The sequence below is a fragment of the Chroicocephalus ridibundus genome, chromosome 1 (genome assembly GCF_963924245.1).
Source record: "Chroicocephalus ridibundus chromosome 1, bChrRid1.1, whole genome shotgun sequence".
NCBI classification, from domain to species: Eukaryota; Metazoa; Chordata; class Aves; order Charadriiformes; family Laridae; genus Chroicocephalus; species Chroicocephalus ridibundus.
Window position 1 is genome coordinate 186952833 of NC_086284.1, and position 27089 is coordinate 186979921.

Below are 27089 nucleotides of genomic sequence, written 5' to 3' on the forward strand. Positions count from 1 at the left end.
CCACATGAAATTACATTGTGTAGCTCGTTGGCTCAGGAACATGGGTCAGATATCTGACCCAGCCGGGGGAAGCTTCCAGTTTCAAAAGTTTTTCAGTCATGACCGTGGCAGAGCGATTGAAAACTGCAACATGTAAGTATAGCAAGAGGGCCACGTCAGGCTTCCAGCAAGGGGTTTACTTTCTTTTGAATGTGAAGAGCCAGGCTGCATCCTTGGACATGCAGCAGGAGCCCTCGCTGCCGAAATCAAATAAATACCGTGATGCCATGGATTCTGAGCCTAATTTGGGAGGAAGGGGCAATGCGACCTTTTCTGGAGCTCACTATAGACAGCCAAGCAAGGACAAATTTAGAATGGCAGTGACTGTGCTATACCTCCCCGGGAGACCCGGCCGGAGCTCTGCAGCCCTGCAGGGCAGGAAGGAAAGGGGTTCTGAGGGCTCCAACCCTCCCTGAAAGAGACGGCAGCTCTGGCAGCTGGTGTACCTTATCACAGCGCTCTTGAGCTGCCCACAGGCCACATCGCAGCCCAAAATGCACAAAGAACAACAGTTACAATCACTTGTACAGTGCCAGGCCTTGGGAGGAGCAGGGCCACGTGCTGAAGCCTTGTGCTGCTCTTCTGGCAGGGGCATTCTGCCCTGGACAAACCACAGGCTTCCCATGCCAGAGTAGGGGGAGAAGCTCTCTGCAGAGCGTAGCCAGTAATTTTTATCTTCCAAGAGCTGAGCAAACATGACCTATGTAATCTCACAATTTTCCATCTTTTATTTTGCAGCGGAAGGAACAGACACAAAGTTTAAAAGATTTCGCATCAGATCACAGAGACAGTACTAACGGAAGAAAGGTGGGCCTTTTTCTCCTGAGAGGAGAGAAATGTTACAGTAAATTCATATGTCCAGTTTCCTTATTCCCACAGGGGGGGCTTTGTTCTCAGACACAGACGTTCACACAGAGAAGAGCACTCACCGATCTCGTCGCTTCAAGTTGCAAGCCGTTGTTTATCAGGTTTGATTCATATACTTGTCTCTTCCTCTGTTAAAAAGACATTGAACACTGTAAAACATCTGTTCCAAATTTCACAAATATGTATGCATAGAAGAATGGAATTGCCTCCCAAAATGAAGAATCGTTGGGTCGTTATCTCTATAGTCCACTTGACAGCTACTGTGCTGATAGGTACAGTCTTACTTACTAATCCTGATCGGTTGTTTTTGGTCTGATACGCAATATTGCCCTCAAATGCAATTGTGGAGAGTTCATCCTGTTAGTTTCTGGTACATTACAGAGGTAAAAATGTGCCCCAAATTTTGAATTTTGAGAGCAACTGCCTCTGAAACTTGTGATCTCCTTCACCTTTAGTCACAAATTGAACTACTGATGGCAGCCTCCCTCCCCCCATTAATCTGCCCTTTAGAAAGTCTTCACCTCAAGGGCTTTCCTTCCAGCAACCTGTAACTGTATTCTTCTTTCACAGTCATCATATGAGTTCACACAGTGCTTTAAACTGTAGTAGCCCTCTACATTTTAGTCCATGGATAAGCATCCTCAAAGGAAGAAGCCAAGAGCTGTAGCACTTGGCAAGTCAGCGGTGCTATTCTAGGAGCATTCTATTCCCCCAGAAGAACACGACAAGTTTTCCTCAGTAAAGATTAAATTAATGGATCGTTTTAATTTCACTTCACAGTTACCAGCACTTGGCAGGTAGCAAGTTACAAAAAAATCTGAAATGTCTTTGCAATCTTCAATTTGCTTCTCCACACACACAACCTCTCCCCAAAAAACACACTGAGACAAGCAGCCCCTCTCCCCTCAAAATACTAAACATACAACTCCATAAGCGATTTATACGAAATTTTGAAACTTCATGTGAAGTAATCCAATTTAAAAGCTATTTGTATCAACTGCCTAGCTCTCCAATGAGCTATTTGTTTATGTAAGTCGCGGGTGGCCAGCTCTCCCTGGCCTACAGGCCATGCTGCAACATATCAGCATGGGTGAGCAGCTGTAGGCAGTTGGGGCCGGGGGAGGGCTTCTGGGAGCAGTTTGCCAGGAGGAGAGGACATTAATGCACTGGGGACTGATGGATTTATTCTGAACCAGGCTAGACTGCGCATGCAGTGAGGTTCTCAGAGTGACTTGGTGATACTACTTTCTTACTCCCAGATTGCTTTCATGCCACTGGCCAATGTTTTGGTTGTTCATATGCCCTGTGCTTAAAGGATTCTGCACCTACCACTACAGGAACTTAAAAGAAGAATGGTCCAATGGTTTCTGTGACCTGGTTCTCTATAGCTAGACTAACTGCCTTAAGATCTGTGCTTAAGATCCAGGCCTGTTGCTACTGTGAGGTACTAGAGTCAATGAATGACCCTTTAGATAAAGTCTTAGGCACTTTGATAGGTACATGGAAACTGGTCTTCAGGACTAGACCCCAAATCCACTCGCTCTTGGGAGGCAAAAAACAGATGCTTCAGCAAGAAGGGCAAAAATCTTCAGGAGTTCCACAGGAACAGGTCAGTTGTATCTCCACATAGGTTTCATCCAGTTCTTTACTGTTTAAAGACTGTTGTAAATCCCCAAAGCAGAAAAAACCAAATTTTCCAAAACTCTAGCAAGTCTTGGGATTAATAATTATAAAATTGAATAATAACATAAACAGCCTACCCCATTTATTCTTTGTTAGTTCTCAGCTGCAGTACCTGCATGGGGCAATGGTCATGATGGACGAATTTCATATTTTGTTAAAAGGTGTTTCTTTTATCTGTTTTGGGTTTTCTGCCTTTTTATTCCAGTGAATACCACCTTCTTCTCAGGTTAGGGACAGGAAGAGCCAAATCTGTTTTCTACTTTAATCAATACTTATCACATTTCTCCTTATTCCTCCCTTTTCTCCGGATAAAACCACAATCCCAAACTTTGATAGCACTCTTCATGGAGGTATCTCTCCATGTTCCATTAACCCACTTGTTTATTGGTGGTAGTATAATGCTCTTTGTATTTTTTCACTGTGTATATAACATTGTGTATATATATGTAATATGCACATTTATAATATATTGTATATATGTAATACTTTCTATTATCTAGGATTTTGATGGTAGCTGAACCTTCAAGAAGACACTTAATACAGCCATTTCCTGTGACATCTAAGTCTCTTCCTTGTACTAACAATGCTAACTTAGAATTCCAAATGTGAATGAGTTTTTTCCTTGCAGTAATATATTTCCTTGCATTTTTCAACATTTAATAGGTAATAGTGCTCTCCATTCTCCTTCAAAGCTAAAGGTTCAGAGTTATCTTAGCTTCTGAGCAAACTACATAATGATTTCCTCTGCAATTTTTCTTATATCGTAACTCAATCCCCTTAAACAGATCATTAATAGAGGTAGTACACAACACAGGAGGTGTTTGTTACTCCGCTATTAACTCTTCTGCCATTTCATCCTACCTCTTTGCTTCTTCCATATTCACATAGTTCTATGTATGGTGAATAATACTAAACCATGAAAATATTTCAACATGAGTTTTGCCTTGTTTAAGCAAATAAAAAAGGCAGAGGGTTAAATACCTGCTTTATTTTTTCCTAAGTAGCACAAAAATGAATGCAGGGCAACTGTGATTTGCAGAAGTCTAATACTTTTTTTTTCAATCTTACCATTCAGATTGCTTTAATAATTTATTATGGCAAGGAGTTCCCCAAATTAATTTTGCCCTCAAAATCTTAAAGGAATGTTGACAATATTAAGGTTTCTAATAATGCATTAATGCAAGTAGTGAGAAACGAAGCCCCAGGGAGGCTTTGCTAATTAGGGGCTTTGCTATTTTATATAAATGATTGAATTACGCGCATGATGATCTATGGAGGAGCTAGACTTTTACCCAGAGGAATCTATAGTGGTTTTGTGTTGACTGGGGAATACAGCATAACGTTATGATAGCTTATTAGGCTGGAAGGTGGAGACTGTCCAAAGTTTATTTTGGTATCCGGCATTTTGCTCAGCTACCCGCAAGGCCAAGTTGTAATAATAATGTAATCATGGTAATGCTGCTGATCTAAACCTGACATAGATTTTGATGATTGAATGGCTAGCCAATAGACTAAGACACTACGGGATGCATAATCATATAAAATCTTCAGAAAGTGAAAGCATAGTGTAAGTAAATGCCAAGTATTACAGGCACGTAGAAGGGTTAGCTCATGGGAGCTGCTTTTTCACCATGATGCTTTCAATGTCTGGTGATTGTCTTGCCCAGCTGAGGAGACTAATAAGATTGTGGGTCTGGAAATTGGTAGCAGACCACTAGCAGTTTTTTTCTCTGTGTTTTGTAAACGCTAGGGCGCACTTGCTTTGATTACAGTGACAGAAGAATGCCAACTCGTATCTTTGTTTAGTTTTCTTTTGTGCAAAGTTAAAAGTTCCCCACAACAATATCCGTGTGGCTTCAGGGGAAAAATCCTAACAAGGTCGGAGTGCTTGAATAACCACCTTTGCCTTACCTGACAGGCAACAGATAAATCACAGTCAATAAGAGAAAGAGCATGGGGCCCAAAGCCTCCCCCATGGAAATCGGCTAAAGGGAGTGGAGAGGATCACTGTATCAATATTATCTGCCAACTCTCACCGTTTCTTTGAAGGTATTTGAAAGCTTTTCTGAAAGTCCCAGCTGTCAGCATCAGGAAATTAATCGATTGAGAAGCTCTGCTTCTGTAAGCTTCTTTCCCTTATCTTTGAAGATAATCATAAAAATGTGAAGCAGAATATGCTATAAAGGCTGACAGAAAGAAAGTAAACCCAAAGAACTCCAAATATGTATTTTCTGAGATACCCTCTGATTTTAAGCCAGCCTGGTGATTTTCTGAAACCTGATTCATGACCACAGAGAACTGGAAATACTGCAGTCTAGCCCTGCTCTCAACAGTGGCCTCTCTTCACCCTGTTAGGAAAGACCTGTTTCTGGTCCTATGAATGTATGCAGTACCTTCGGAGTAACTCCCTCCTTCCATTTATCTTCCCATCCTTCTGTCATCTCTCCTTCCATCCATTAGGCAAAGAAGTAGAATTTGGGTTTGGGGTTGCCTCAGGAACAGAGATTTTATTTCAATGAGTTCCTGCTTCAAAAACCAACCCATCCATCAGAGACCAGGGCAGGTGTCGTTGCCCTCCTCCCAGTTTCAAAGGTCCCTTTCATCTTTGTTATCAGACTTCCTGGATAGGTCGGCTGGGCACACGGTGGCCATGTGGAGCTTGCCATCCTCTACTGCCTCAAATCACCGCATAAAATGGCACCGAGGTTCCCCTCTTTCTGTAAACCCAAGTATTGTTCTGTTGCCGCGGGTGTGATGCATGCTAAACAGCGGGAGAAGTACAATTAGTTTTTTAAGTTATCCAAGCTTTTTGTTTGCCGGCTATGTAAACTAAACAAGTCCAGAGGCAGGAACTGTTCATTGTTTGCTTATGAAGACAAACTTCTCTAGCCCTGCTGAAGTTCTCCATAAGACCGTATGTAAAAAAAAAAACCAAAAGTATGATGTATGAATTACAGTTTTCATCTAATTTGAAAAAAAAAAACCAACCCACAAAAAACCCCCAGCTATTTATGTGAAGCACAGATTACTTCATGGTTGGAAATGAAGGTTTTGCCCACATTCCTACTTAAGTTACTGACGGTCTTTCTGTTTATTTCTGTTGGGGGAAGCAGGTGGACTAGAATGACATTCTGCATCGATCTATTTTTAATTCGTCTTTCCGGTGCTGACCCTTTAACTTTCAACAATGAGCTCCTGGAGGACCCCAGTAGATAAAACTGGCATTTTGGAGCATTCCTGGAAAGACTGGTGATATTTAATTTCTATTCTGATGGTAACCTATCCTGACAAATAGGGTACATAAGTTGTAGATTTAAAAAACATGCTTTGGGCAGGGATTTTAATTGCTTGCAAGGTACAGTTTCTGGAATCTCCTCCTGACGGTTTGATTTTTGCTAGTGCTTGTAAAATTAATTGTATACCAACTTAAAAAGGTTTGGAGTTTGAATTGAGTTGCATATATGAACCTTCTCTGCTAACTTTTGAATCTGTAAATTATATTAGAAACTTCCACAAGGATATTATTTCAGGAGTTTGACTTTACCTCCTTTAAACCAGATTTCAGAAACACACGAAAACATGAAAATGAGGGAAGCACAGCACAGCTGCACATCTGCAAGTGCTTCAGAATCCCATATTTTTGTTTCTTCTATCCAAATCACCCCCCATGCTTTTAGTTATTTCCTTCTCTTCTCTGAGATGTTTCCCCAAGAATGCCGCTAATTAATATAAAGTAATGCTGGGACATTTTCTCAGTTACAGTCACGCAATTCTCTTGAAAAAGGACAGAAAGCCATTCAAATCAAATATGGTGGACCCAGGACCCGATTTTTCTCTTGCTGAAGAAGAATAGATGGATCTGTGCCCCGTTTCTCTGAATCCAGTCAATTGGCTATCTACGTTGAGGTCTGATTTTCAGACCCTTCTGACCTCAGTGAGGTGAGGGTTTCACCTTAGGAGAACAGACTTCACTGGATCTGCTGTTCTTTAATAATCTGGAATTTCCAAATTCTGTGAACAATAAACCACTGGGTAATAGCTCTATAAAACTGTCAAGAGAGTCAAAGAAAGAGTAGCATGAGCGAGGAACCTATTCAGGCTTAAAGCACCTTACACAAGATGCTGCTTATAAAATTTGGCATTTTCAGTTAATCATTGATCAGAGACAGACAGTGACGTATGCAATATTTAAAGCTGACAATAAATGGCAATACTCCTCATTTTGGTATCTTGTATATCATCATAAGGGTAGAAGTCTTTTGCCACAGAAAAAAGCTATAACCAAATAAAAAATGGTGTCAGTAAAGACAAGCTATCAACTAGGTTTTACGTCAGTACTGACAAAACCTGTATGTATCTTGGGCAGCATCATCCCCACACCATTCTGGGAATGGTGATAGGTCAAAATGTTAATTCTCTCCCTGGAATTCCAAGGATGCAAAACTGTACCATAAATGTCATAGAATCATAGGGTTGGAAGGGACCTCTGGAGATCATCTAGTCCAACCCCCCTGCCAGAGCAGGGTCACCTACGGCAGGTTGCACAGGAACGTGTCCAGGCGGGTTTTGAATGTCTCCAGAGACGGAGACTCCACCACCTCTCTGGGCAGCCTGTGCCAGTGCTCTGCCACCCTCAAAGTAAAGAAGTTCCTCCTCATGCCATCTTCCTTTCCACCTCAGACATAAGGTATATGTGATTTGTTTCTTCTTTTCCAACGTTCTATTCACATTTTTTTCTTTTGTTACTTCTCAGTTTCTCTCCTTTTGCTCCTAGTATGAGTGTGAGGTAGATCCCAAGGCAGTGTCCCGCATCCTGCTTGGGAGGAGATACAGGAAGAAAAAAGTTATCAGCGCTGCCAATGTCTGTGCAGCATTTGCTTGGGGAATGAAGATTTGCAGCACATACATACAACTTCTTCCACTTGCACAGCAAGCGATCTCAAGTGATATGAAAGACCTCTCTGTCTTTGAGATGACTAAAGTGTTTGTGTGCTTGGAGCTGACCTGCACCTATCCCATCCTAGAAAGTTAGAAAGCTTACATCTATTCTCATTTTTAGAAGTCTGTTCCTGCAACAACAGCTAAAGGGAATGCATTCCTAAGCTGATGGCACCTGTATGCGAGGCATTAGAGAGAGGGAGTCAGTACTTCTGAGTCGTCTCACAGGAATTTGGTTAAGACCAGGTGACTCATTTCAGCTTATGTGACAGACTCATTGAACAAAACCCTCTCCTTACTCCCTCTTCTCCTTCCTCCACCTTTCAGTGCCCTCTGGTACTTTACCCAATGTGTAACATTTTGTCTGTTTCATGGTTGGCTTTGGATTTTTTCATTTGTTCTCCATCTCAGTGTCATCACACTTGTATCCTTTGTTCTTATCCTTGGAAGACCTCTGTAACTGCCATTTCTTCATCCTTGTCTCTTTCTATGCTTTCTACTGCCCTTTCAGTACCGTATGCATTCCCAGTATCAAAATTCTTGCCTACGTCTTCCACAGTACCCTTACGGCTTCAGATTCTCCCTGTCCATGGAAAACCTGGCTCTGAAAACTGCTATCGCTGCTATTTTCAGCTTCCTTCTGACACATCCACGTCACCCTAATCACATCTCTCAGTCTCCTGGCCGTACTTCTGTCCATACAGCCTTTGTTGGCTGCCAGGCCACACAGACGGCTCTTGTTCAGCTTGGTGTCCACCAAGACCACGAGGGTCTCTTCCACAGAGCTGCTCCCCAGCCACTCAGTCTTCACCTTATCTGATCATTATTTTAATACACTCTTGTTCTCACACTTGTTGCGTGTAGGTAGACAGTAGACTGCTTCCTCTTCCTCAGCACACCGCAGACTCAGTGTGGCTGCAGATCTTTGTAGGACCGAGACCTTTGAAAGTAAACTTTTTTTTTTTGCAAGCACCTAGCGCATTACCCACGATTTCCTGGTCTAATTATTCATGGTTTCATTCTGGCTAATGTCCTAACATTAATGCTGCACTAAAAATACTAATCCATTGCTCACACTTAATTTCCATCACTGTTTGGAAAAGACACTCATTATATTTTTAAGTACTTTTGGGCAATGTCCAAATATTACAAACATAAATGTTAATTGATAAAAACAATTGTTTCCAAAGGGGCAGCTTTTTCTTTCTAATTACCTCTTTCAATTAATTTTTATTGCTGATCCTGTGATCATGTGTAATGCAATATCCACCCACTGCAGGACTTCCTCAAACCCTACTAACGACACTCCTTATGGCTGCCCTGTTAATGCCAACGACAACACTGTGTAATGAATATCAACCAATTTAGCTGCAGGCCTTTTTACTCCTACTCTTCTCTTTCCTAACTGCAAATCATTATTGGTATATGAGCTGCTTTCAGCAATATCTTTGTCCTTGCCTGGCTCTACCAGAGGGTGCTGCTGGAATGTGGAGAGTTGCTAAATCAAAGAAGGAAGTGGGTGGGTGGGAGACCGCCGATGCCAAGGGAACTACAGTCCCATGGATGGATATTTCTCAGGCAGCTCACAATTAAAATAGCTCATTAGCACGGCTGAGCTTGTTTTTGTGGCCCTGGGTGTCATAATGAATGTAGTCCACTGATAAACTTACTGGAATAATTAAAAACTAACAGTTAAAAATAATCTGTGGTTGTCACTCATAGCTGCTAAGGAGCATCAAGCAGTCACTGGCTTGAGTCAGAAATTTTTTGCAAGGTACTAGGGAGGCCCAAGCTGTTGGAGTCTCGAGGGAAGGAGCGCTAGTCCGAAGATCTTGATGTCTAATTCTAACCGGGAACCTGATACCAGATGTTTCTGCTCACATCTCCTGAAGGGTTCCCTCCCAGAAGGATGCTCTGAGGTCACCTAGAACACAATGACAGACACGACGTGCAGTGCTCTGCCCATTTACACAGCAACCTACTGGCTTGAGCTCACCCCTGTTCCCTGCTTGGTTTGATGGACTTCAGTCTCCCAGCTCCCAAGAGTACTCCAAGGACAGGGCAATGCAATTGCCATTCTGGGTGAGGGCACGGTCCTTTCTGTCCATTGCTCTTAACACCCAACAGGTAATTCAGATTTATATTGAAAATAACTTACCTTTTGCTGTTTACGACCACTCCTCTTATGAGTCATTTTTTTGCTTTCATCTTCATACACCAAAACAAAGTCAATTCTTCGCTGCCCATCGCTGAAGAACAGGGAGTCAGGCTTATCTTCAAAATCAGCCTGGAAGGCAAGTAGGATAAGTTAATATGGAGAGCTCGACTTGCTGGTTCCTTACTCAGTTCCTGTTACACAATATTTCAGCGAACAGAGAAATTCAACATATCAGACTCATATAAAACAAAGACCAAAGTGACAACAAAAGTAGCACGGAGTAGAATGGAGGGGGAAAAAAAAGTTTGGGAGGTCTCTGCATGACATAAGAACAGCAGAACTTTGACCTAATTTTGTTCTTTCAAAATAGCATATTAGCTTTTGGCCATGGGAGGAGCGTTGGGATGCAGCACCATCCCCAAATAGTGCATCTGTCAAGCAACTTGCATGCCATCATGGATACAGTGTTAGATAGTCTGTCTGTCTAAAAGATATGTTGTTGCCTGATGGGGGTCTCAGAATTAGTGCGTTCCCATCTGTCCCCTTACCTCCCAGAAATTTAAGCATCTCTACAATTAAAAAACACCCAAAATAAAAAGCCCGATAGCTTCATGCACCCTAGTACCCAAACCCACCATTGCCCAGAGAACAAAGAACATGACCAGGCTGCAGATGAACTCTCAAAATGGACACATCCTATGTGGATTTATTTCTCTTTTTATCCACAACATGTCAGCAAGCAAAGAACATTGTTGTATGTCACATACCCATCATGTCATAATATATGGCCGAATCAAAAGGATTAATATATCCATAAGCCATTATCTAGTCCCCGGAGGAAAACTGGATAGATTGTCATATCTACTAATAGCACCTTAATGTGTTATTTCATGTGTGAAACAATACAGACACATTGATGACAGGGGAACCTGAATCCTCAAGTAATGATTTTGTAGTTTCTTAAGAGTACTCTGAGGGCACTATCACATGTAACAACCCCTCCTTTCAGGCAATATACAGCTGTAATGTTATCAGAATTGTCATGTAATGAGCACCAAACTCTCAGGTACTCGGCCAAATCCATCCATGCTGTTAATGAGGGCAGTGCCACCAAAGCTGACAGATACCAAATGTCCAAAATGGGAATCAGCATTGCATTAGAGATGCTAAGATCTCCAAGGCTGGCAAGACCCCCATACAGAACCGCGGAGGAGGCTTGGCTTCCAGATGGCTGTGCATGCAGGGTGGCCCAGGGCAGGAACAGGCCAGGCAAAATGACCCAGAGCAATCTCTTGAACACGCTGTGCCTTTGAGGACATGGAAAAGATTCCCAGATATCCTTCCTTGAAATTTCCCTGTCAGTGCAGACTACACTTCATGAGGGATGCCAGGTCCAGTTTTGGGAGCTTTTGGGAGCTCCGGCCACACGGAAATGTGGTTATGGGGTCAGGGACCCCTCAAGTGCAGACTGAAATGGTGGTTCTTCAACTGTGATAAAACTGAGAAGAATGCCAGTCTTCAGTCTGGAACACCCCAGTTCCAGGGAGCATACAGTGTTTTAGGAAAAACATTTGTCAGTATTTCCAAAACAAAAATTTCCCAGGAGTTTTATTCTAAACCTCTCCCTGTAGACTATTTTGTTACTGTTTATTGTCTGAGTCAAAACAGTCAACCAAGATGTGTCTCCCCATAATTATGACAAAATTTCCATATTTTAAGTAAACTCAGGGGAGTTTAAACTCTCTATTTTTTTATGTTGTATGTGCAAAGGCCAGGTTCTGCTGCAAAGAGGCCCTGTTAGCTTAGTTCTCTTTGAATCCCACCTGCGCCTAGAGATTTGTGACAAACCTGACAGCAAGAAGCTGCCGACGTACATATAGGCACATATCTATATGTATGTAGGCTGACATATGGCAAATATACACATATATTCTACGTTAATTTCACAACCTGGCCTAGGATTCATAAACTCCACCAAAAGCCACCAAAGCAATTCATAAAAGCCACCAAAGCCACATACAGCTGCACACTGTGGATAAAGTTTTAGGAAAAAAAATGCTTTAAACTTTCAGATGGCATCACCAGACCACAATGACACGGAGTATCTCTATCACCCAAAGCACGGGAATTTCTAAATTCTTGAGAGCTGGAGGTGGCATAGTCCCATCAAGCAATCAGGCTTGACCCTGGCAATTTTTCCTCCTGCTGAAGACTAGCCCTGGGTGTAAAATGCAGCCCTGCTGTGGCCATTTCCAGCCTTATTTAAGATGTAATCACGATGATTTCATGTTGACCAGACTCCCATCGGGAGGAAAGCATCAACAACAACAGCTGACAGCCCCTCTTGGGAGACGGCTTGGGAGCAGCAGCGGCAGCAGAGAGGAGGTGGGGAGGTGAAGGTGGCCAGGCACAGAGCCCAGCCCCGTGGCCACCGCTCTCCCCCGGGACCCCCCCAGGCTCCGGACAGGGCTAAAATTGCTCCCTGTCGCAACGCTGGAAACACAGAGCCCAAACCTTGTGGTAGTGAATAAGGAGGGGAAGTATTGCCACTGCATAAACCAGGAGATTATTTTTTTTAATAGGGCTTCTTCATTTTTTGAATCGTAGAAACAGCTTTATAATAACTTCCGTTTAAAGAGACAGAGTTTCATTGCGAAATGCAAGCACTTGAAAGCATAAAAGTAGTAACAGCTTTTGAGGTTTTTTTCACTACAACCTTTAGCTCTTTTTCCTATATGACCTATCTACAGGACGGAAAAGGAAGAAATGGCACACAGCAAACGTCAGATGAAGTTTTGATCTAACAAATTTTGACCATAATTTGTAATTGCATAACTCCACTGCTTAAATAATTTTCCTTTAAATGTAGTTTCCTTTAAGCTTATAAAATTAATATGCAATTTAGCCATGACTGGCTTGACTGGATTGTCAATAAAGACTGCCTGTTAATCAGTATTCTGACTCATGAATTTACTTACATGATTTCATTCACGTGAGTATATATGCTACCATATACATACACCTTTCTATACATATATATAAAAACCAAACTATGCATATATATAATGGAATATAGTTGAAAGATTAATCAATACTGGACTGCATGAATCTATATGCACAGAAGTTCATACTTACGAAGCTGACTTCTTAAATGTAATCTCTATTGCTTTTAATCACAAGGGCGTTGTTCAATTGACCTATCCATAGACCCTTTATATATAAATAAAATAATAAAGAATCAACTCATTAAGCCTGAATACTTAAGAGATCAAGATAAGACCCACACAAATAAACTGTAATGGAACACTAAGTGTTGCTCAATTAAAAGTAAGAAGTAAAATGTGAATGGGAATGTAATAGTTAAGGTTCTGACAGCCACATTAACTGAGATGTGTGGTGTATCTCATAATCCCTACTGGATATCTTGTAATGAAAAATCATATATTATTCAACATAATTACCAGGGGAAAAACAAGACTGGAAACCAAAAAGATGTGCTGTACTCTGAAGTTAATAATTCCTTTGAGACAATGTTTGTTTTTTAAAAAAATACAATTTGACAGTATTACAAATGTTATTATGATACAAATGCACACCAGCCTGTCTGCATAGACACATAAGTTAAGGGGTCTGAAATTCCAATACATTATTTTTCTTAAGTATTGGTAGCAAATGATAATCCAAAATAATGAACAGGCCCATTGATACCTCTTTGTTTTGGAAGAAACAAACACGGGGTCTATTTACTGCACTTCCTCATTTTCTTAACCTCAGCGTAATCGCATTTTAAGTACTGATGGAGGCAATCGGTTGTGCACTCTAATGTTATAATAATACCCTAGTGGACAGCAGGTTAATATTGATTAACACCATTAATAAATAAATAAAAAAATATAATACATTTAGCTGTAAAATACTCATTACATTTAGCACATACTCTGAACTCTCCAAGTGCTGTACAATCAACTGCGTGCCAACCACCGAGAGACGGGGAACCATTAGCTGCTTTACTAACAGAAGGAATCCAAAGGAGGGGAGGGCCTGGCTGTGGATAAAGCTTTTTTTTGGAACACTTAGGTTACACCCAGAGGCAGCACGGCCACGTTCATGCGGGTATACCTCTGCCCTTCAGTTCAGAGCAGGGTCAGATCAGGTGAGCATCCGTGGCTCTTCACTCCAAGGAATGAGGCTGGAGGCAGCCTGCCGTAGTAAAAAGCCCAGAAATATGTATAATGCAGCCACCACCTCCTCAGCACCAAACACCTAGTTCTACAGACCCGCTGCTTGGGTCCTCACCACCAGGTGATGAAGGCACAGCTGGTGGGGTCCTGTTGGAGCTGGGCAGTGCTGCACTGATGCAATGACGCTGAAGGTCTCCGGCCAGCCCTGAGCAGCCTCTGCCATGCACATCCCCCTGCTCACACACCTTCTTTTCATCCTCCCTGACTCCGGCCCCCCGCAGACACCTTGGCAAAGGAATAAGGAGCTTCCTGCGCTCTTCGTTAATCCAGCACAAGCAGTCATTGGTAAACAGCATCTGCTCTCCCAGACCTCAGGACAGAGTGGCACTTGGAGAAGGGACAAGTGGAACACAAAGACAAGCTTGCCCCTCCACATGGGGCTGTAAAAGCTGAGGTAACTGGCTTGGCTCCAAGTGACCACGTCATGGAACCAACCCTCAGCTTCTTGACTCAGAGCTGCTTCTCAGGAGGGAGACTACCGTCTGCTCCTCCCCACATATAACCAGCCTTGCTGGTAGCTAAGCGGAGGTGCCATCTCTTGCTCTTGAGACCGTTCCTGTAGCCATGGCTACATGTGACGCCTGCAGCAGAAGATGAAAGGAGACCACGCTTGTGGGAAGCTCCCTTCAGCAACAGCGATGCTCCACATCAGGGGAGAAAAACTAGTGGCATGACAAAGAAACCTGTCTTCACTTTTCCAGGCTTCTCCAGGCATTACATCGTTAAACACACAGCGGGGATAACGGTGGGAAGGGCAGCATGGAGACAAGCATGAAGAAAAATATGTGCACAGGAACTGCAGTTATTTATTGTTTACTACACCCTGAACAAGCACAGTATTGTAAGCTGTTTTTTTAAAAATAACAAGAGATCCTGCAGGAATGACTTATCTAACTGGAAGGATAAAAGAAGTGCTTTATTTTGTCCGCTTGAGCCTTTGGTGTGACTGCCAATAGCACCAAATGTAATCATTATTGGAGGGACAAACTACCTCTCTGTGACCTCACATAATTTTCAGATAGGCTTCAAAACAGGTTCCTGCAGCATGCCAGGGAATAAATCAGTACTGGGAAAGAAGAGAGCCGAGCAGAGCCTGTGTAACATCGCCTCTGCTGACAGGCACCAGCAAAAAAAATCCTTGGCTGGAGCACGGCGACGGCCTTCAGGGGGACCCGCAGGTTACGCTTCAGTTGTGGGTTTTACGTAGGTGAAAATTTCAGAGTCCCTGTTTAGGAGCACAGTTATTTCTCGCTACAGGCCTCAGGAAACTTCAAATCAAGTAAATAAAAAAGAAACAAATTATATTACCAGGATATAATGAAACATGATTATTTGTAAAGCGCTTTGAGATCGTCTGGAGAAAATGTTACAGAAATGTATAAAGTTCTTACTATCACAGTTATATAAAACATCCTTTTATGTTCTAAGTGATCAATAAAGACAACTTTCTGACATTAAGACCAGGACAAGGATTTCTTTCTGGAAGATATATATAATATGTAAGATACTTCAGGAAGATGTAAGTTCATTTGCATACCGCATACTAATGCTGGTCTGTTTCCATAGGGCCATAAAACTGTTGTACCTTTAACATTTTTCCTTGTGACTCATATTTGCTAACAACAACAGAGGACTGTTTTAGTTCTGTTTTTAGCAACAACGAGATTATTAGCAAGCACTTAATCAGAAGAAGGTGGGTTGGTTTTGGTTTGTTTTGGGTTTTTTTTTCATTTCCTCAACATGCAAAGAAAATTTTTGATATGTAACAAACCGAAATAAACTGAGACTAAAGACACAGAGTAGAAAAATGCGGGGCGTCATTACGGTCATACATTTCTGTCAGCAGAAAGCGGTTGGTAACCGGCCAGGCATCGGGATGCCTCGTCCCCTGAGCTAAGTTTGGACCAGACACCCACTTGACTTCCTGCCCGCGTGTCACGGCGCGGCTGGCTGCGGAAGGAATTCCAGTCACTCCTGATTAGAGAGAGACCACATGTCCCTACTTTTAAAGAGAGGTGAAGGCAGGACTCTGCTGAAAACCTGCTTTTCAGCGCCTCCCATCCTTCTCCGGATGCAGGAGCTGGGAAATGCACTCTTTCAGACTTCCCTGAAGCCTTGTCATGGCAGAAATTGTATTTGAGGGGCAGCAGTAATAGACAATTTGAAGAAGTCATCCCCTCCTCTGCAGATACTGACTCTCAAAAAAAATCCTACTGTTACATCCAATTCAAACTATCTGCCTGTAAAGCAGGTAAGACTGCAAAATGAAACATCTCAGAGCTGGAAAATGCTTGAATTAAGGCTGCCTATGCAGTTTCGTCTTCCTTGTATGCATTGTTTATGATACATTACTTAATTGCACAATCACACGCCATACTTCTACCCTCCTTTGTAGTAGTTAGGGAATAGTCCTTCTTATCTTCTTTATTCAATGTCTTTTTGTTACACCTCACGTAAATAGCCCACCTAAAATGGGGATTTCCCTCACACTATGCCTAAGGTACTCTCCTCGTATAATCTCAACATTCTACAGATGTTGAGAAATTTAATTTCACAAGATCCCCCAGGAGAGAAAGTAACAGTCTAACCCTCATTTTAACTGCGGTCACATAAGGCACCCAGAGATCAATGCCAAAACCTGTTGACTGTCTCCTAAATTTGGAGTTCCAGCTTGAGACATCAGGACATCTTCCCACAGAGCTCAGCAATTCTCTCTGTTCAAAGAGCAGTACACTCACTTTCAGGTCCGTATGTGACTATTTGAAACAAATGCAAAGAGGGTCCCAGATGTTCCCCTTTGACACGTGGTACCAAAGCTAGATGTGACTTCGCAAGTCTTGCACAGAAACCCTGTAGCAGAAGCAGGGATAAAATCTAATTATCTAGGACTGCATTCAGTTTCTCTACGCATACGAACCTTTCATTTTTTCCCCTGTGATTTCCTGCCACATTTACACCTTGCTGAAGTACTGCAAACAACACCCTTGCAGAATTTGGGCTTTTTGGAGATTAATGTCCTACTTGTGTGCTGAATGAGGCAGGGATCTTGCAGCAAACTTAGCATGTGATCCTCTAATTAGACACAGCACCAGAAGTAGAGCAGGACCATTTCTATTAGCCAATAACTTACTCAGTTTTGGCTACTCCAGGACGACTTGCAAAATCAAATCAAATTTCCAGAATACTTCCAGCTGCAAAGCACGATTTAAGTTTAGACAACAGGCTCAGTACTTCCTTTCCCGTCAGTTGTTTAAAGTCAGGCTTCCTATTCACTTTCCATTTCTAGCTACAGTTAGTACTCATCCATTTCACAGACAGGCTCACTAGATCTCAATTTTATCTTTCTGGCCCCTCCAACCCACTGAAACTGCCCAGCGGCTGACAAGGAGGACCCGACATGGAAGGAGCAGTGCAGAAAAGATGCTGCTAAAACTGAGCAGAAATTACAACCGCTGGCAAACACGAGGAGCCAAAAAATAAAAATTTATTTTAACGGTTGATTTTCAGTAGAAATAAAAATAAAGTCTACCAAGACTGCTTGGAGGAGACTGTTGTAACCACAAGGTATATGACATTCCAGATGTTTTGATGCTATTTCCCTGCATATAAATACATAAAAATTTTTTTCATTGAACCACAAGGAGAGTCTAAGATGGATTTTTATAATGTCCTAGTCAGGGCACTCAGTTGGGAAATGGAAGCTCTTGGTTCCACCTCATGCTCCAAAAAATGATTAAATATTTTTCCAGACACCGAATCAGCTTGCAACCAGGAACACCCTGCCACAAAATGCTGGGGCAGGGGAGGTGATAGCATCCAGCTCCCAGAATAAAACTTATTTCCTGGTACTTTGGGTACTTGTTTTCTACAGCAGAGGCAGGAACAACGCCCCCGACCCATAACTACAAGTACTTTGCCAACTAAGCTGCTAGAGCAGCTCCCCCCAGGGCGCTGGTGCACCTTGGCGCAATGAAGACTGAATCCTTCCCTTCGTTTACACTGTTTTCGAAACGCTCTGCTACGACAGCAGTCCTTTGCCTCTGTCTTTTATGATTCTGTTTCCCATTTCAGTCCGACATGAATCAAAATAGCTGCCAGTTTGGTGTCCAGGCTGGAAAATAAATTATCTAAACATCTCCACTCATAATATCTACACGTAAGACAGCACAGGCTTAATTCACCCCCGTGAATTTGAATGCTTGATTTGCATATCTTAACTTTTTAGCTCATTTTTCATTGTATTGTATGTTCTTTTAGATATATGAAGAAAACAATGTATTTCCTTACGGACAGAGAAATCAGCAGGGCCTGGACCTCCTCAGTCGTAACACAGACCTCCCCTGTACAAGCTAGAGGGATAACTGGTAGCAGCAGTAGCCGGCTGTTGTTTCTGGAGTAGGATCTAGTGGACAGCAATGAAAGAAACACACGGGCAGGTACACAGCTATGTGTAAATAGCCAATAGCTTAAATGTCCCCTTGGACTGGGCTGACTGGGAACCAGCTCCAGCTCTCATTGCTTGGTGGCACCATTACAGTACTCTCCCGAATGATTTCTCTATATGAAAACTGTCACGAAGCTCTTAGGTGCTCACAAGTAATTGGTCCAATGAGCAATTCTTGATACTGTTGAAACTGTTTCTTTATGCCTTGTTCTCCCGTAACACTGATCCACATGTAGAGGCACTTTGAGTAGAAAAGACAATCTATACACCCCCAAAGCCAGTGACACTAACCTCTGTCATTAGAGTATGAAAACACAGAACAGGCTTTTTTGATTTATATGGAGTTGCTCTATCAGCTTTAGGATAAGTACATGATTTTTACACCTTTTTAAATCCAGGCTTATAGCTATCTCCTTGTGTAACTGCAGACCACACTTGTACCTTTCCAGGGGAAAAAAAATAAAATTGGACTTCTCAGCATGCCAGTTGGGCATCAGGTTGGTAAAGCATGTGCCACGGCAGGGCTTGTTGGGGTCAACTGGCCAACCCTTAGAGATAAATGAGATCTGATGAAGGGGATCTTGAGCTACAGCCAGAAGCCTATTAGCTGCAGAAAACACTAGGTGTGCTGGGGAACCTGAACTTTGGATAATGGGAATGGATACCTCCAGGTCTTTTTTCTTCTTGACACTTAAGTCTCTGATTGGAGTAAGGAATTTCTTGGTGTCTCCAAGCTTTCTGTAAACATGAATCCTGAACTCGTATGTCAGTCAACTAACAGCTGGGTGTGTATGAATCTATAGGGTATGTGTGTTTATATGTAGGGTGTGTTCATAACTATTTATCCTTGCATACACACACTGAAATCCTATACATGCATGTACAAAATTATATATAGAGAGGAGATGTATATGCACGTCTCAGTTTATAGCAAATATATACTGGTCACTTTTAATTGAGTCCAGTGCCCGGGTCAACCTGCACTTTCACATCTGAGTCAATGACTTCAGGTGCCTTGCAGGAAACAGGGATACAGCAGCTCAGATTCAGTCACGCGGATGAACTGCATGTGCTGCAGATGCAAAGGATTGCTAGTCTTCTGGAACAGCTACTGATGGCTGCACATCTATACAAGAAAAAATTACAGGTAGTCAGAGTTAAAGTAAAGAAGTACCCACCCATTCAGGAGTATGAAGGTTTTGCTGATCCGGCACAGTTCCATAAGTGGGAATAACCACCTGGTTCAGTTCCAAGACTAAAAATAAACATAAAACATAAAAAAATTAAAACATTTTAGCATTTCGTGTGGTAGGTGTTTTTTTAAAAATTTTATTAATGGTTTGTGGAGAAGCTACACTTCCCCACAAATTGCGCTTATTTAGTGTTTCAGAAACGGAATGTTTGTGTTTCACAGCTCAGTTAGTTAGTTATAATCAGCAGGTGGCAAGAGAGCTTGTTAGCAGGATGACAAGCTAATGCTAGGAGAGCATTCTGACCGAGCTACAGTGATGCAAAGCATCCCTTTGCTAGGATGTGTTATTTAGTGTTTCAGAAACTCTGACCACACTCTAGCAGTAGTTACGTTTATCTTTCAATGAATACGGGTACCAGAACTGGCTCCACCTGCACAAATAACTCTAGCTTATGTTGACTGTACTTGTCAGGCAATAACAAATAAGAGTGCCAGGGAATTCTTCAGAAATCCTGGAATGGGTGTGATAAAGGCAGTGATGCTGTAACGTTCACTCTACAACCGGAATGGTTTTCACATAACCTAATAACTCACCTACAAGTTCAACGTGTATTGAGGTCCCAGTGACTCCTCACCCATTTTGCCAATATCTATTAAAAAGCAACAACCCGCAAACTTAATTGCTTTGCTGAAAATACAGCATAAAATAAAAATGATCTTGTGCAGTATGCTGCTCCATGATGCCATTATCAAGCACACTGGGGAAAACTGACCACCAGATCAAGCACTGGATAACACACAAATTCACCCTAATAAAGCTGCCGGAAGTAAGTGACAGAAGCTCTACAATCGCTGCAAGGTTTAGCTTCTTAACAAACATTTTTGGATCTTAAGAAGAAGTCAGATAACATCCCAAGGCTGAAGATAACATCACGTGGCTGAAGGGAAAAGGCTGCTTTCTGCCTGTGCATGGCAGGTAGATGGACCCCGTGTGTTATTTTTAGATCCTTAAAATAGAGAGGTGTCTCAGCCAAGTCTGTCCTGCACTGCGGAAAGGGTCATGGATATCAATGGTAACTAAATGCCAGTGTTGTCTAGAAAGGATAGTCTCAACTTATCAAAAAATACTATAATACTATAAAAGAAAATCCCCCAAACTCTAAAATAATCTATATTTTATCTATTTAATCTAATATAAAATATTCTATAGTACTCTTAGAAGGAAAGCTAAACATGCATTAGGTACAATGCCAGGACAAACATAACTGATACGCCTGTTTGTTTGTTTCGGGTTTGGTTTTTTTTTTTTTTGGCTTAAAAGCTTCATTGATATGTGGCCAAATTCTCAAGAATTTTTAAGAAGCTTTTTTTCACTGATGATGCTCATTTATACCAGCTGAAGATATGTCAAAACACTTAGAAATGGAGCACAACAAGACTGCTCCTCACAAATCAGCAGAATTCTCTCCCGGCCTCTAAGCAGATGAATTCTCTGGTTTAAATACTCTTTCGTAGAGTTTGGTAGGGACTTCCTTCCAGATGTTGAGCTGTCAGTTTCCAGATCTCTACTGTGGTGATAGTGTATACTCTCGGGAGGAGACAAAAGCAAGTCCATGAATTTTTCCATCAACATCCCTTCAGAAACTTTTGAGTCATAACCCAAAGGTTGTCCCAGTTGAATAATCAAAGTCCGTGAGGTCTCAAAAACATTAAGAAATGTTTGCCAGCACTTAAAGAGAGAGCAGGAAAATGTGGACTAGTGTAGCGCACAAACATCACATGCTGAGACCATAAGGTGAGGACTCAGAAAACATGAGTGTATCTCAGCAGCTACTGCAAGACTGCTGTATGTGCACATCAGTATATTTTAACATGTTCGGCTCAGACTAGTGCGAGAAGGGCAAATACATACCCTTGATGTCAGTGTAATGGGGCATCACCCTGCGTTCCTTAGGGCATTCCTTATTCTCTATCTGGACAAAAAGACGCCCAGATACGAAGTGCTTCTGAAAACCCACAGAAGAGGGAACGTTTCTGCCCGCATATAATGGGGAGGGTGAAGGAGAAACATAAACAGCTTGCTTTGAAATACAAACATCTGCTCTGAAACTCTGGGTGCCATTACGCGAAACAAGCAGATGTGGCCACAGACGCGAAGATTTCTGCCAGCCACTGAACTGCAGTAACGAGAATCGTGAGTTAAGATGGCCTTTTTGCTCTCACGATGTGTAACCACACACCCCTCATCACTGCTGTCTAGAAATCCCTTCAGCCAGAACTGAAGAGAAGGGGGAAACGTCGCATTCACAGCAGGAAGGACAACTCCAGTTCTCCCAAATCCTGATGGATCTGGGACTGGCCAGGAACACCCTCTGGAGAAATTTATGCATGAGTACAACTTGCTTCTGCTGCAGTGTCTCAGGCCCACGTATCTTCCCCATGATATGGTAAGTGTCATGCACGCTTTACCATTTTATCAATATTTAGCATCTTAACACATTGTTACTTTAAATACCGCTCAGTACAGTCCCCGGGCCAGTGGTCCAATGAAAGGACTCATCCAAAAGGGACCTGCCACTCTCACTTCTTATGGGGCATCAGCCCAGAACTTCTCTCAAATGAAATACAGATTAATGCTTGTGTGAAGCCAAAAATACAAAGCCTTGACACTACCTGAATGTGTACCTAGATAACATTTGTTCTGGCAGTGGTTTGCAAGGACAGCTGTGCCAATTTGTGCGGTTTTTAGCTGGAAAAGAGCACTCTAGTCTCTCAGAAATACAAAAATGCTACCTGCAAAAACTCAGCTTTGCGAGAAAAAGCTGCAGCCACAAAAAGTGCTTTCCCTACCCCCACAGACACTTAATCTGTTTCTCCCACCTCCCCTACAGCATTATGGTAAGGTCAGTTTTAAGTATGGAGGAAAGGAAAGAAAATTGCCGCACAGAAGTTTGAGGCTGGACATTAGGAAAAGCTTTCTAACAGGGAGAACAGTAGAAGAGACTGCCTGGGAAAGCAGGTGAGGTCATGTGAAGCCTTCAGTTTCAGAGATTCTTCAGTACAGATTAATTAAATACCCTGGAACAATCCAGGCCAAACTGAATCTGGCATGAACCTGAGGGGGATGGTGCAGATGAGCTTTTGGGGTCCTTTCCAGACCCAGTTTCCTCTGAGTGTAAGTGGGGTCCTAGTGTTCTCATAGTTATGTCCAAAAAAGACCACTGTGCTGAGATTTTATATTAAAATAATAGTTCTGCTTACCTATTTCTTCTTCAGAAGCATTCTCACTCCTGTTAATGTTTGGGTCGGAGAACTTCAAGTGTAGATGCTTATGTTCTACCACTCAGCCAAGCAAAGCAAAGAAGGTGTAAGGGAACAAAGAAATCTCTCGGATTTGTGCTGGCATACTCTGATTTTAATTGATTGATAGATCAAATTCTATCTTCAAGCAATCCTGGCAACATATACTTTTTTCAGAACACTTTATCTCATTTCTTTGAATTGTAATCATAGATTTTGAGTTCCTCCTGAGTGATACCAGTTGGTCTTTGATCTAGTCCTTACAAAAGATGCTGTTGTAAAAACTTGAAGTGTTGAATCTGTGCATACTACTTTACAAGTACGCCCCAGTGGTACCCGAGCTACCAATATACCAGTGGTATTTCCAGCTGCCTGGAGATCATTCTGCAGTCCAGGACACTGAATTGCACTGTCAGCATTTCACATCTTGCCTCAAATATGCCTATACACAAGTACTAAGAAGTCTATGTTAATCCCACACTGCTTCTTTATAACCTGTGTACATCCCATGCTTTGGGACAGGCCACGGGAGATGAATCCTCCTGTTTTCTGAAAGGAATCCACTGAATTCTACCAGAGATTTGTTTTATGTACTTTCTCTATGGCTTTGCTTTCTCACAGGCTGGCTGGCATTTCTGACTGGATTGAATAAATTCCTTGAGAGCAAACGTAAAATGTCCAGTCTTTTGATTAGCTAATTGATATTGACACTGAATAGTTTTGCAAGTTCAGTGATCTCCCCATTGAATAATTCAATTTTGAAGGCTTTCATGAACATTACTAGTAGCAATCTCTACATACTGCTATGGCAGAGGTGAGAGGCTATGGCACACTGATAGGCACGGAAGCCGCTCTTCCTTTGGAATAAATAGAAAGAAAAATTAAAACTTTCCTTGGAGTCTGAATTGTGAAATAATAGAAGCTGCCCAAAGCACAGGCAGTAGGGATGAAACAGTTTTTTTGAGACTGTAAATTAAGAGGCCTGAGAATGGAAAAAAAGCAGTATCCAGAAGTGAAAAGAAAGATGCTGTCCAAAAAACATTAATGACAAGAAAACCACAAAGATATTGGATAAGCTAATGTTTGAAAAGACCACTGGGCTTGGCTCTATAAGCAAGGGCATTGCCAAACATGCCTGAAATTGCCAAAGAAATCCTTGGCTACCATCTACTTTCTCTCTAATGGAAGTAATCAAAGGTGAAAAGGGCAGCAGCGCTCTTTAAGCTTGTAAATCACCTATATAAGCCAAATTAATAGGCACAGAATTATTCTGAGAAATCAAAAAGGTTTTACAACACTACGCTCGTAGTACCTGGCACTTCACTTCCCTCAACAAACCTGTGAGGTTTTGCAAAGGACAAGATCTCAGCCCTGGCACTGAACATGGTACCTCATGAGCAATCATGAACGTAAAGCCAGAAAGCGATGTCTGGGATCCTCCAGGGTCTCCAGGCATTGCTGCTTTGCTGTACATATCACATCACGTATTTGTAAGTGTACTGACTGTCTGTCACGGAAGTTTTAAAACGTGTAAGGCCCAAATCCTGTTCTTAGCGAGGGAAAAAATAAATTAGTAGAATATTGTGCTCTCCTAAGTACAAACTGATGCGCTCAAGCATACCTGCTCAGCCCCTCAGTGGGATTCGCCTGCTGCATGGGCTGCTTCCTCCATAAGCAGGGAAGTTTACAGGATGGTTCCAGAAAACGAGTTGCTGCAAAGCTAGACTACAGTGCTGGGGCACATGAACTTCTCTGCATCGCCTGGCTGCACGCACGCACGATGCCGTCCCATGGCCAATGCAGGTGGAAAGCAGGGGAGGAAAGGGTAGCAGGCATTTCCCACAGGACAACACTGAATAGGTGGTGTGCTTCAAACCCACACCCCAGCTTAGCTCACAGCACCGCCCTCGTGGAGCCGTGCCTCAGACAACGACATTCACTGCATATAGAAATGTAAAAACATAAGTACACAATTAGACACGGTTCAGTCTTTTAGGCCTCAATTGGATTGCAAAGAAAATTAAAACAGTAACAAAATACTTCACCGACTGGAAGATATCATGAAATATTTACGTGCAATTTTTATCTGAAGTGACACATTCCCTGAAATGTTAGTTTGACAGCCCTGTCACCACATTAGAACAGAAAAAATAGTCATCAGTCAAGTCTATCTGTCCTAATGAAAATCAAATGAGAAGATCATATCTGGCATGCCACCGCGAGGCTCAGGGAACTGGATGGAGTCAGATTGTTCCCAACTACTGGCGTAAACACGAAGATCCAAAGACGGTGGGGTTTGCCCAGATACTGCTTTCCAAGTAGAGCTGATCCTGCGCCACACACCTCCTCAGAAAACAAACCAACACTGTGGTAGCATCTCCCCATCTCGGCAGGCTGCAGTCATGCTAGCAGAAGATCGGTTTCATGATACCATCACGCACGGCACCCAGGAGGCAACCAAGCAAAAAGCCCCACCTCACAGGCACTGTCTGAGAAGCCACGAGAAAGCATGAGGTAAAGTACTGGATATGAACTGAATCCTGGAATGAACGAAAACGACTCTGAAGCCCATCATCTCATCAAGTCAAATTACTTTCACCTTATTTCATAAAAAAGAACAAACTACTGCTGTCTGGAATAAAACTAAAATTTCAGAGAGATCAATCTTCTCAAAAAGGATTATTGACACATCCAAGAGAGGGTACCATGTGAAGAAATGTCAAATTACTGTATCGAAACTGAGGAAATAATGAAGGGAGAGCATCCTTAGCAGGTGGATCAGTCTAAAGTTCCAGAGTCATCCCTGACCATGAGCTGGGGACTGCGGTAAAGCCACTGTCCTGAAAGGGACTTTACGTAGATGTCAGCTTCCTTAAGAATGTCCAGCCCTCTGTCTCTTGGTCCAAAAATAATAAAATTAAGGTACTGAAGTACATGATTCTATCCTGGCTTTTGGGGAGAGAAGGGAGAGAAATTTATGCCATGTTGTTTTAGATGCCCCAGAAGATCAAAAAGGCAGATCAACTGACAATATAAAGGAGTTTCCCTACTGAGCAAAGATTTTGCTTTTCCAAAGCCTAACACTTACCCAGAAAGTGAAGATATTGTTATAAACATGACTACAAGTTCTGGGGCTATGAGCAAAAAACATTTTGAATATCTGCTATTTAGACTAGACAAAACAACTGCTTTCCTTCCTGTTAATTTATATCAGATTATTAACATATTCATTTTATATATGTATACATAAAATCTAAAAATCACTCTAATAGTTATTACTAAAAAAAGCCTATCAGAACAGGTCACAACCTGTTTTAAGGTTGGTTTTTTTTTCAGTTAAATGTAACCTATTCAAGCCAGATGTAATATTTGCTGAAAACTGAAGTGAAGTAAAACCTTTGCACAAGTGATTTTTTCTGGAAACAGAAACTGTTGGACTGATATACTGTTTGTTGACAGCCACAATCTCTTTTGCTGGTGCAGAATATTTCTTTATTGTAATTTATTTCATATGTTCAGTTCATTGTATAGGAGTACTCTCAGAGCTAAGAAACTATTTAGGAGCTGAAAAAGCAAGAATATGTATTTTCTTTTTTAAATCTATGAACCAAAGAAAGAAAGAGACAATGAGATCCACAGCTCTAAACCAAAATTAATCAAGGTCATCAACTTCTTTGAGCTGCTTCCTTCGTTAAAAAATATGGTTTTAAATATAAAATCCTTATGTATCAAGCCACATATAAAATAGTTTCATTTAATTAGTTAAACAAATTTAAACAAAAAACCCCATCAAGTCCTCCTTAGCTAGGATGATATGTTAACCTAATTTTTTTTACTTTGCAGAGTAAATGAATAAACACAAAGAGTTAAGAGAAGCACGTCTCAGGTTATCCTTCCTAAATGTAGGTCTGATCTTTTTACCTTGCTCCTTGTTAGGTGGAGACATTATCTTTTTGTTGGTTAAAGGGCTGCCCGGGTTGAAGTGACTTTTCCAGACCAGCTCTTCTCTGGGACACAGTCTCTTCTCCACTCACACAGGAGGGCAGCCGTTAGATCACAAACTATCAATGTCTTCACCTCATTCCACCAAAATACTATCGGCTTGCATTTAGTAGCATTCAGTCTTTTAAGTTCAGTTATATGATTGGAATGGGAGTAAATTAGTTTTATGTCGTACTGTAGACCTTATCTGAAGAATACATGCTACTAAACCCCATAGTCTTCATT

General features: G+C 41.9%; 1 protein-coding gene across 2 annotated transcripts in view; it reads right to left on the reverse strand.

Annotated features, from left to right (window-relative positions):
* Positions 1–27089, reverse strand: part of ANO6 (anoctamin 6) — an 83755-nt gene that overhangs the window by 34974 nt on the left and 21692 nt on the right. For both annotated transcript variants that reach the window (XM_063323101.1, XM_063323100.1), the window contains 3 exons: positions 19549–19625; positions 9686–9814; positions 969–1034 (listed from right to left, as the gene is read on the reverse strand). In XM_063323101.1, coding sequence (XP_063179171.1) covers positions 969–1034; positions 9686–9814; positions 19549–19625 — 272 coding nt within the window. The remainder of the gene's footprint in view (positions 1–968; positions 1035–9685; positions 9815–19548; positions 19626–27089) is intronic.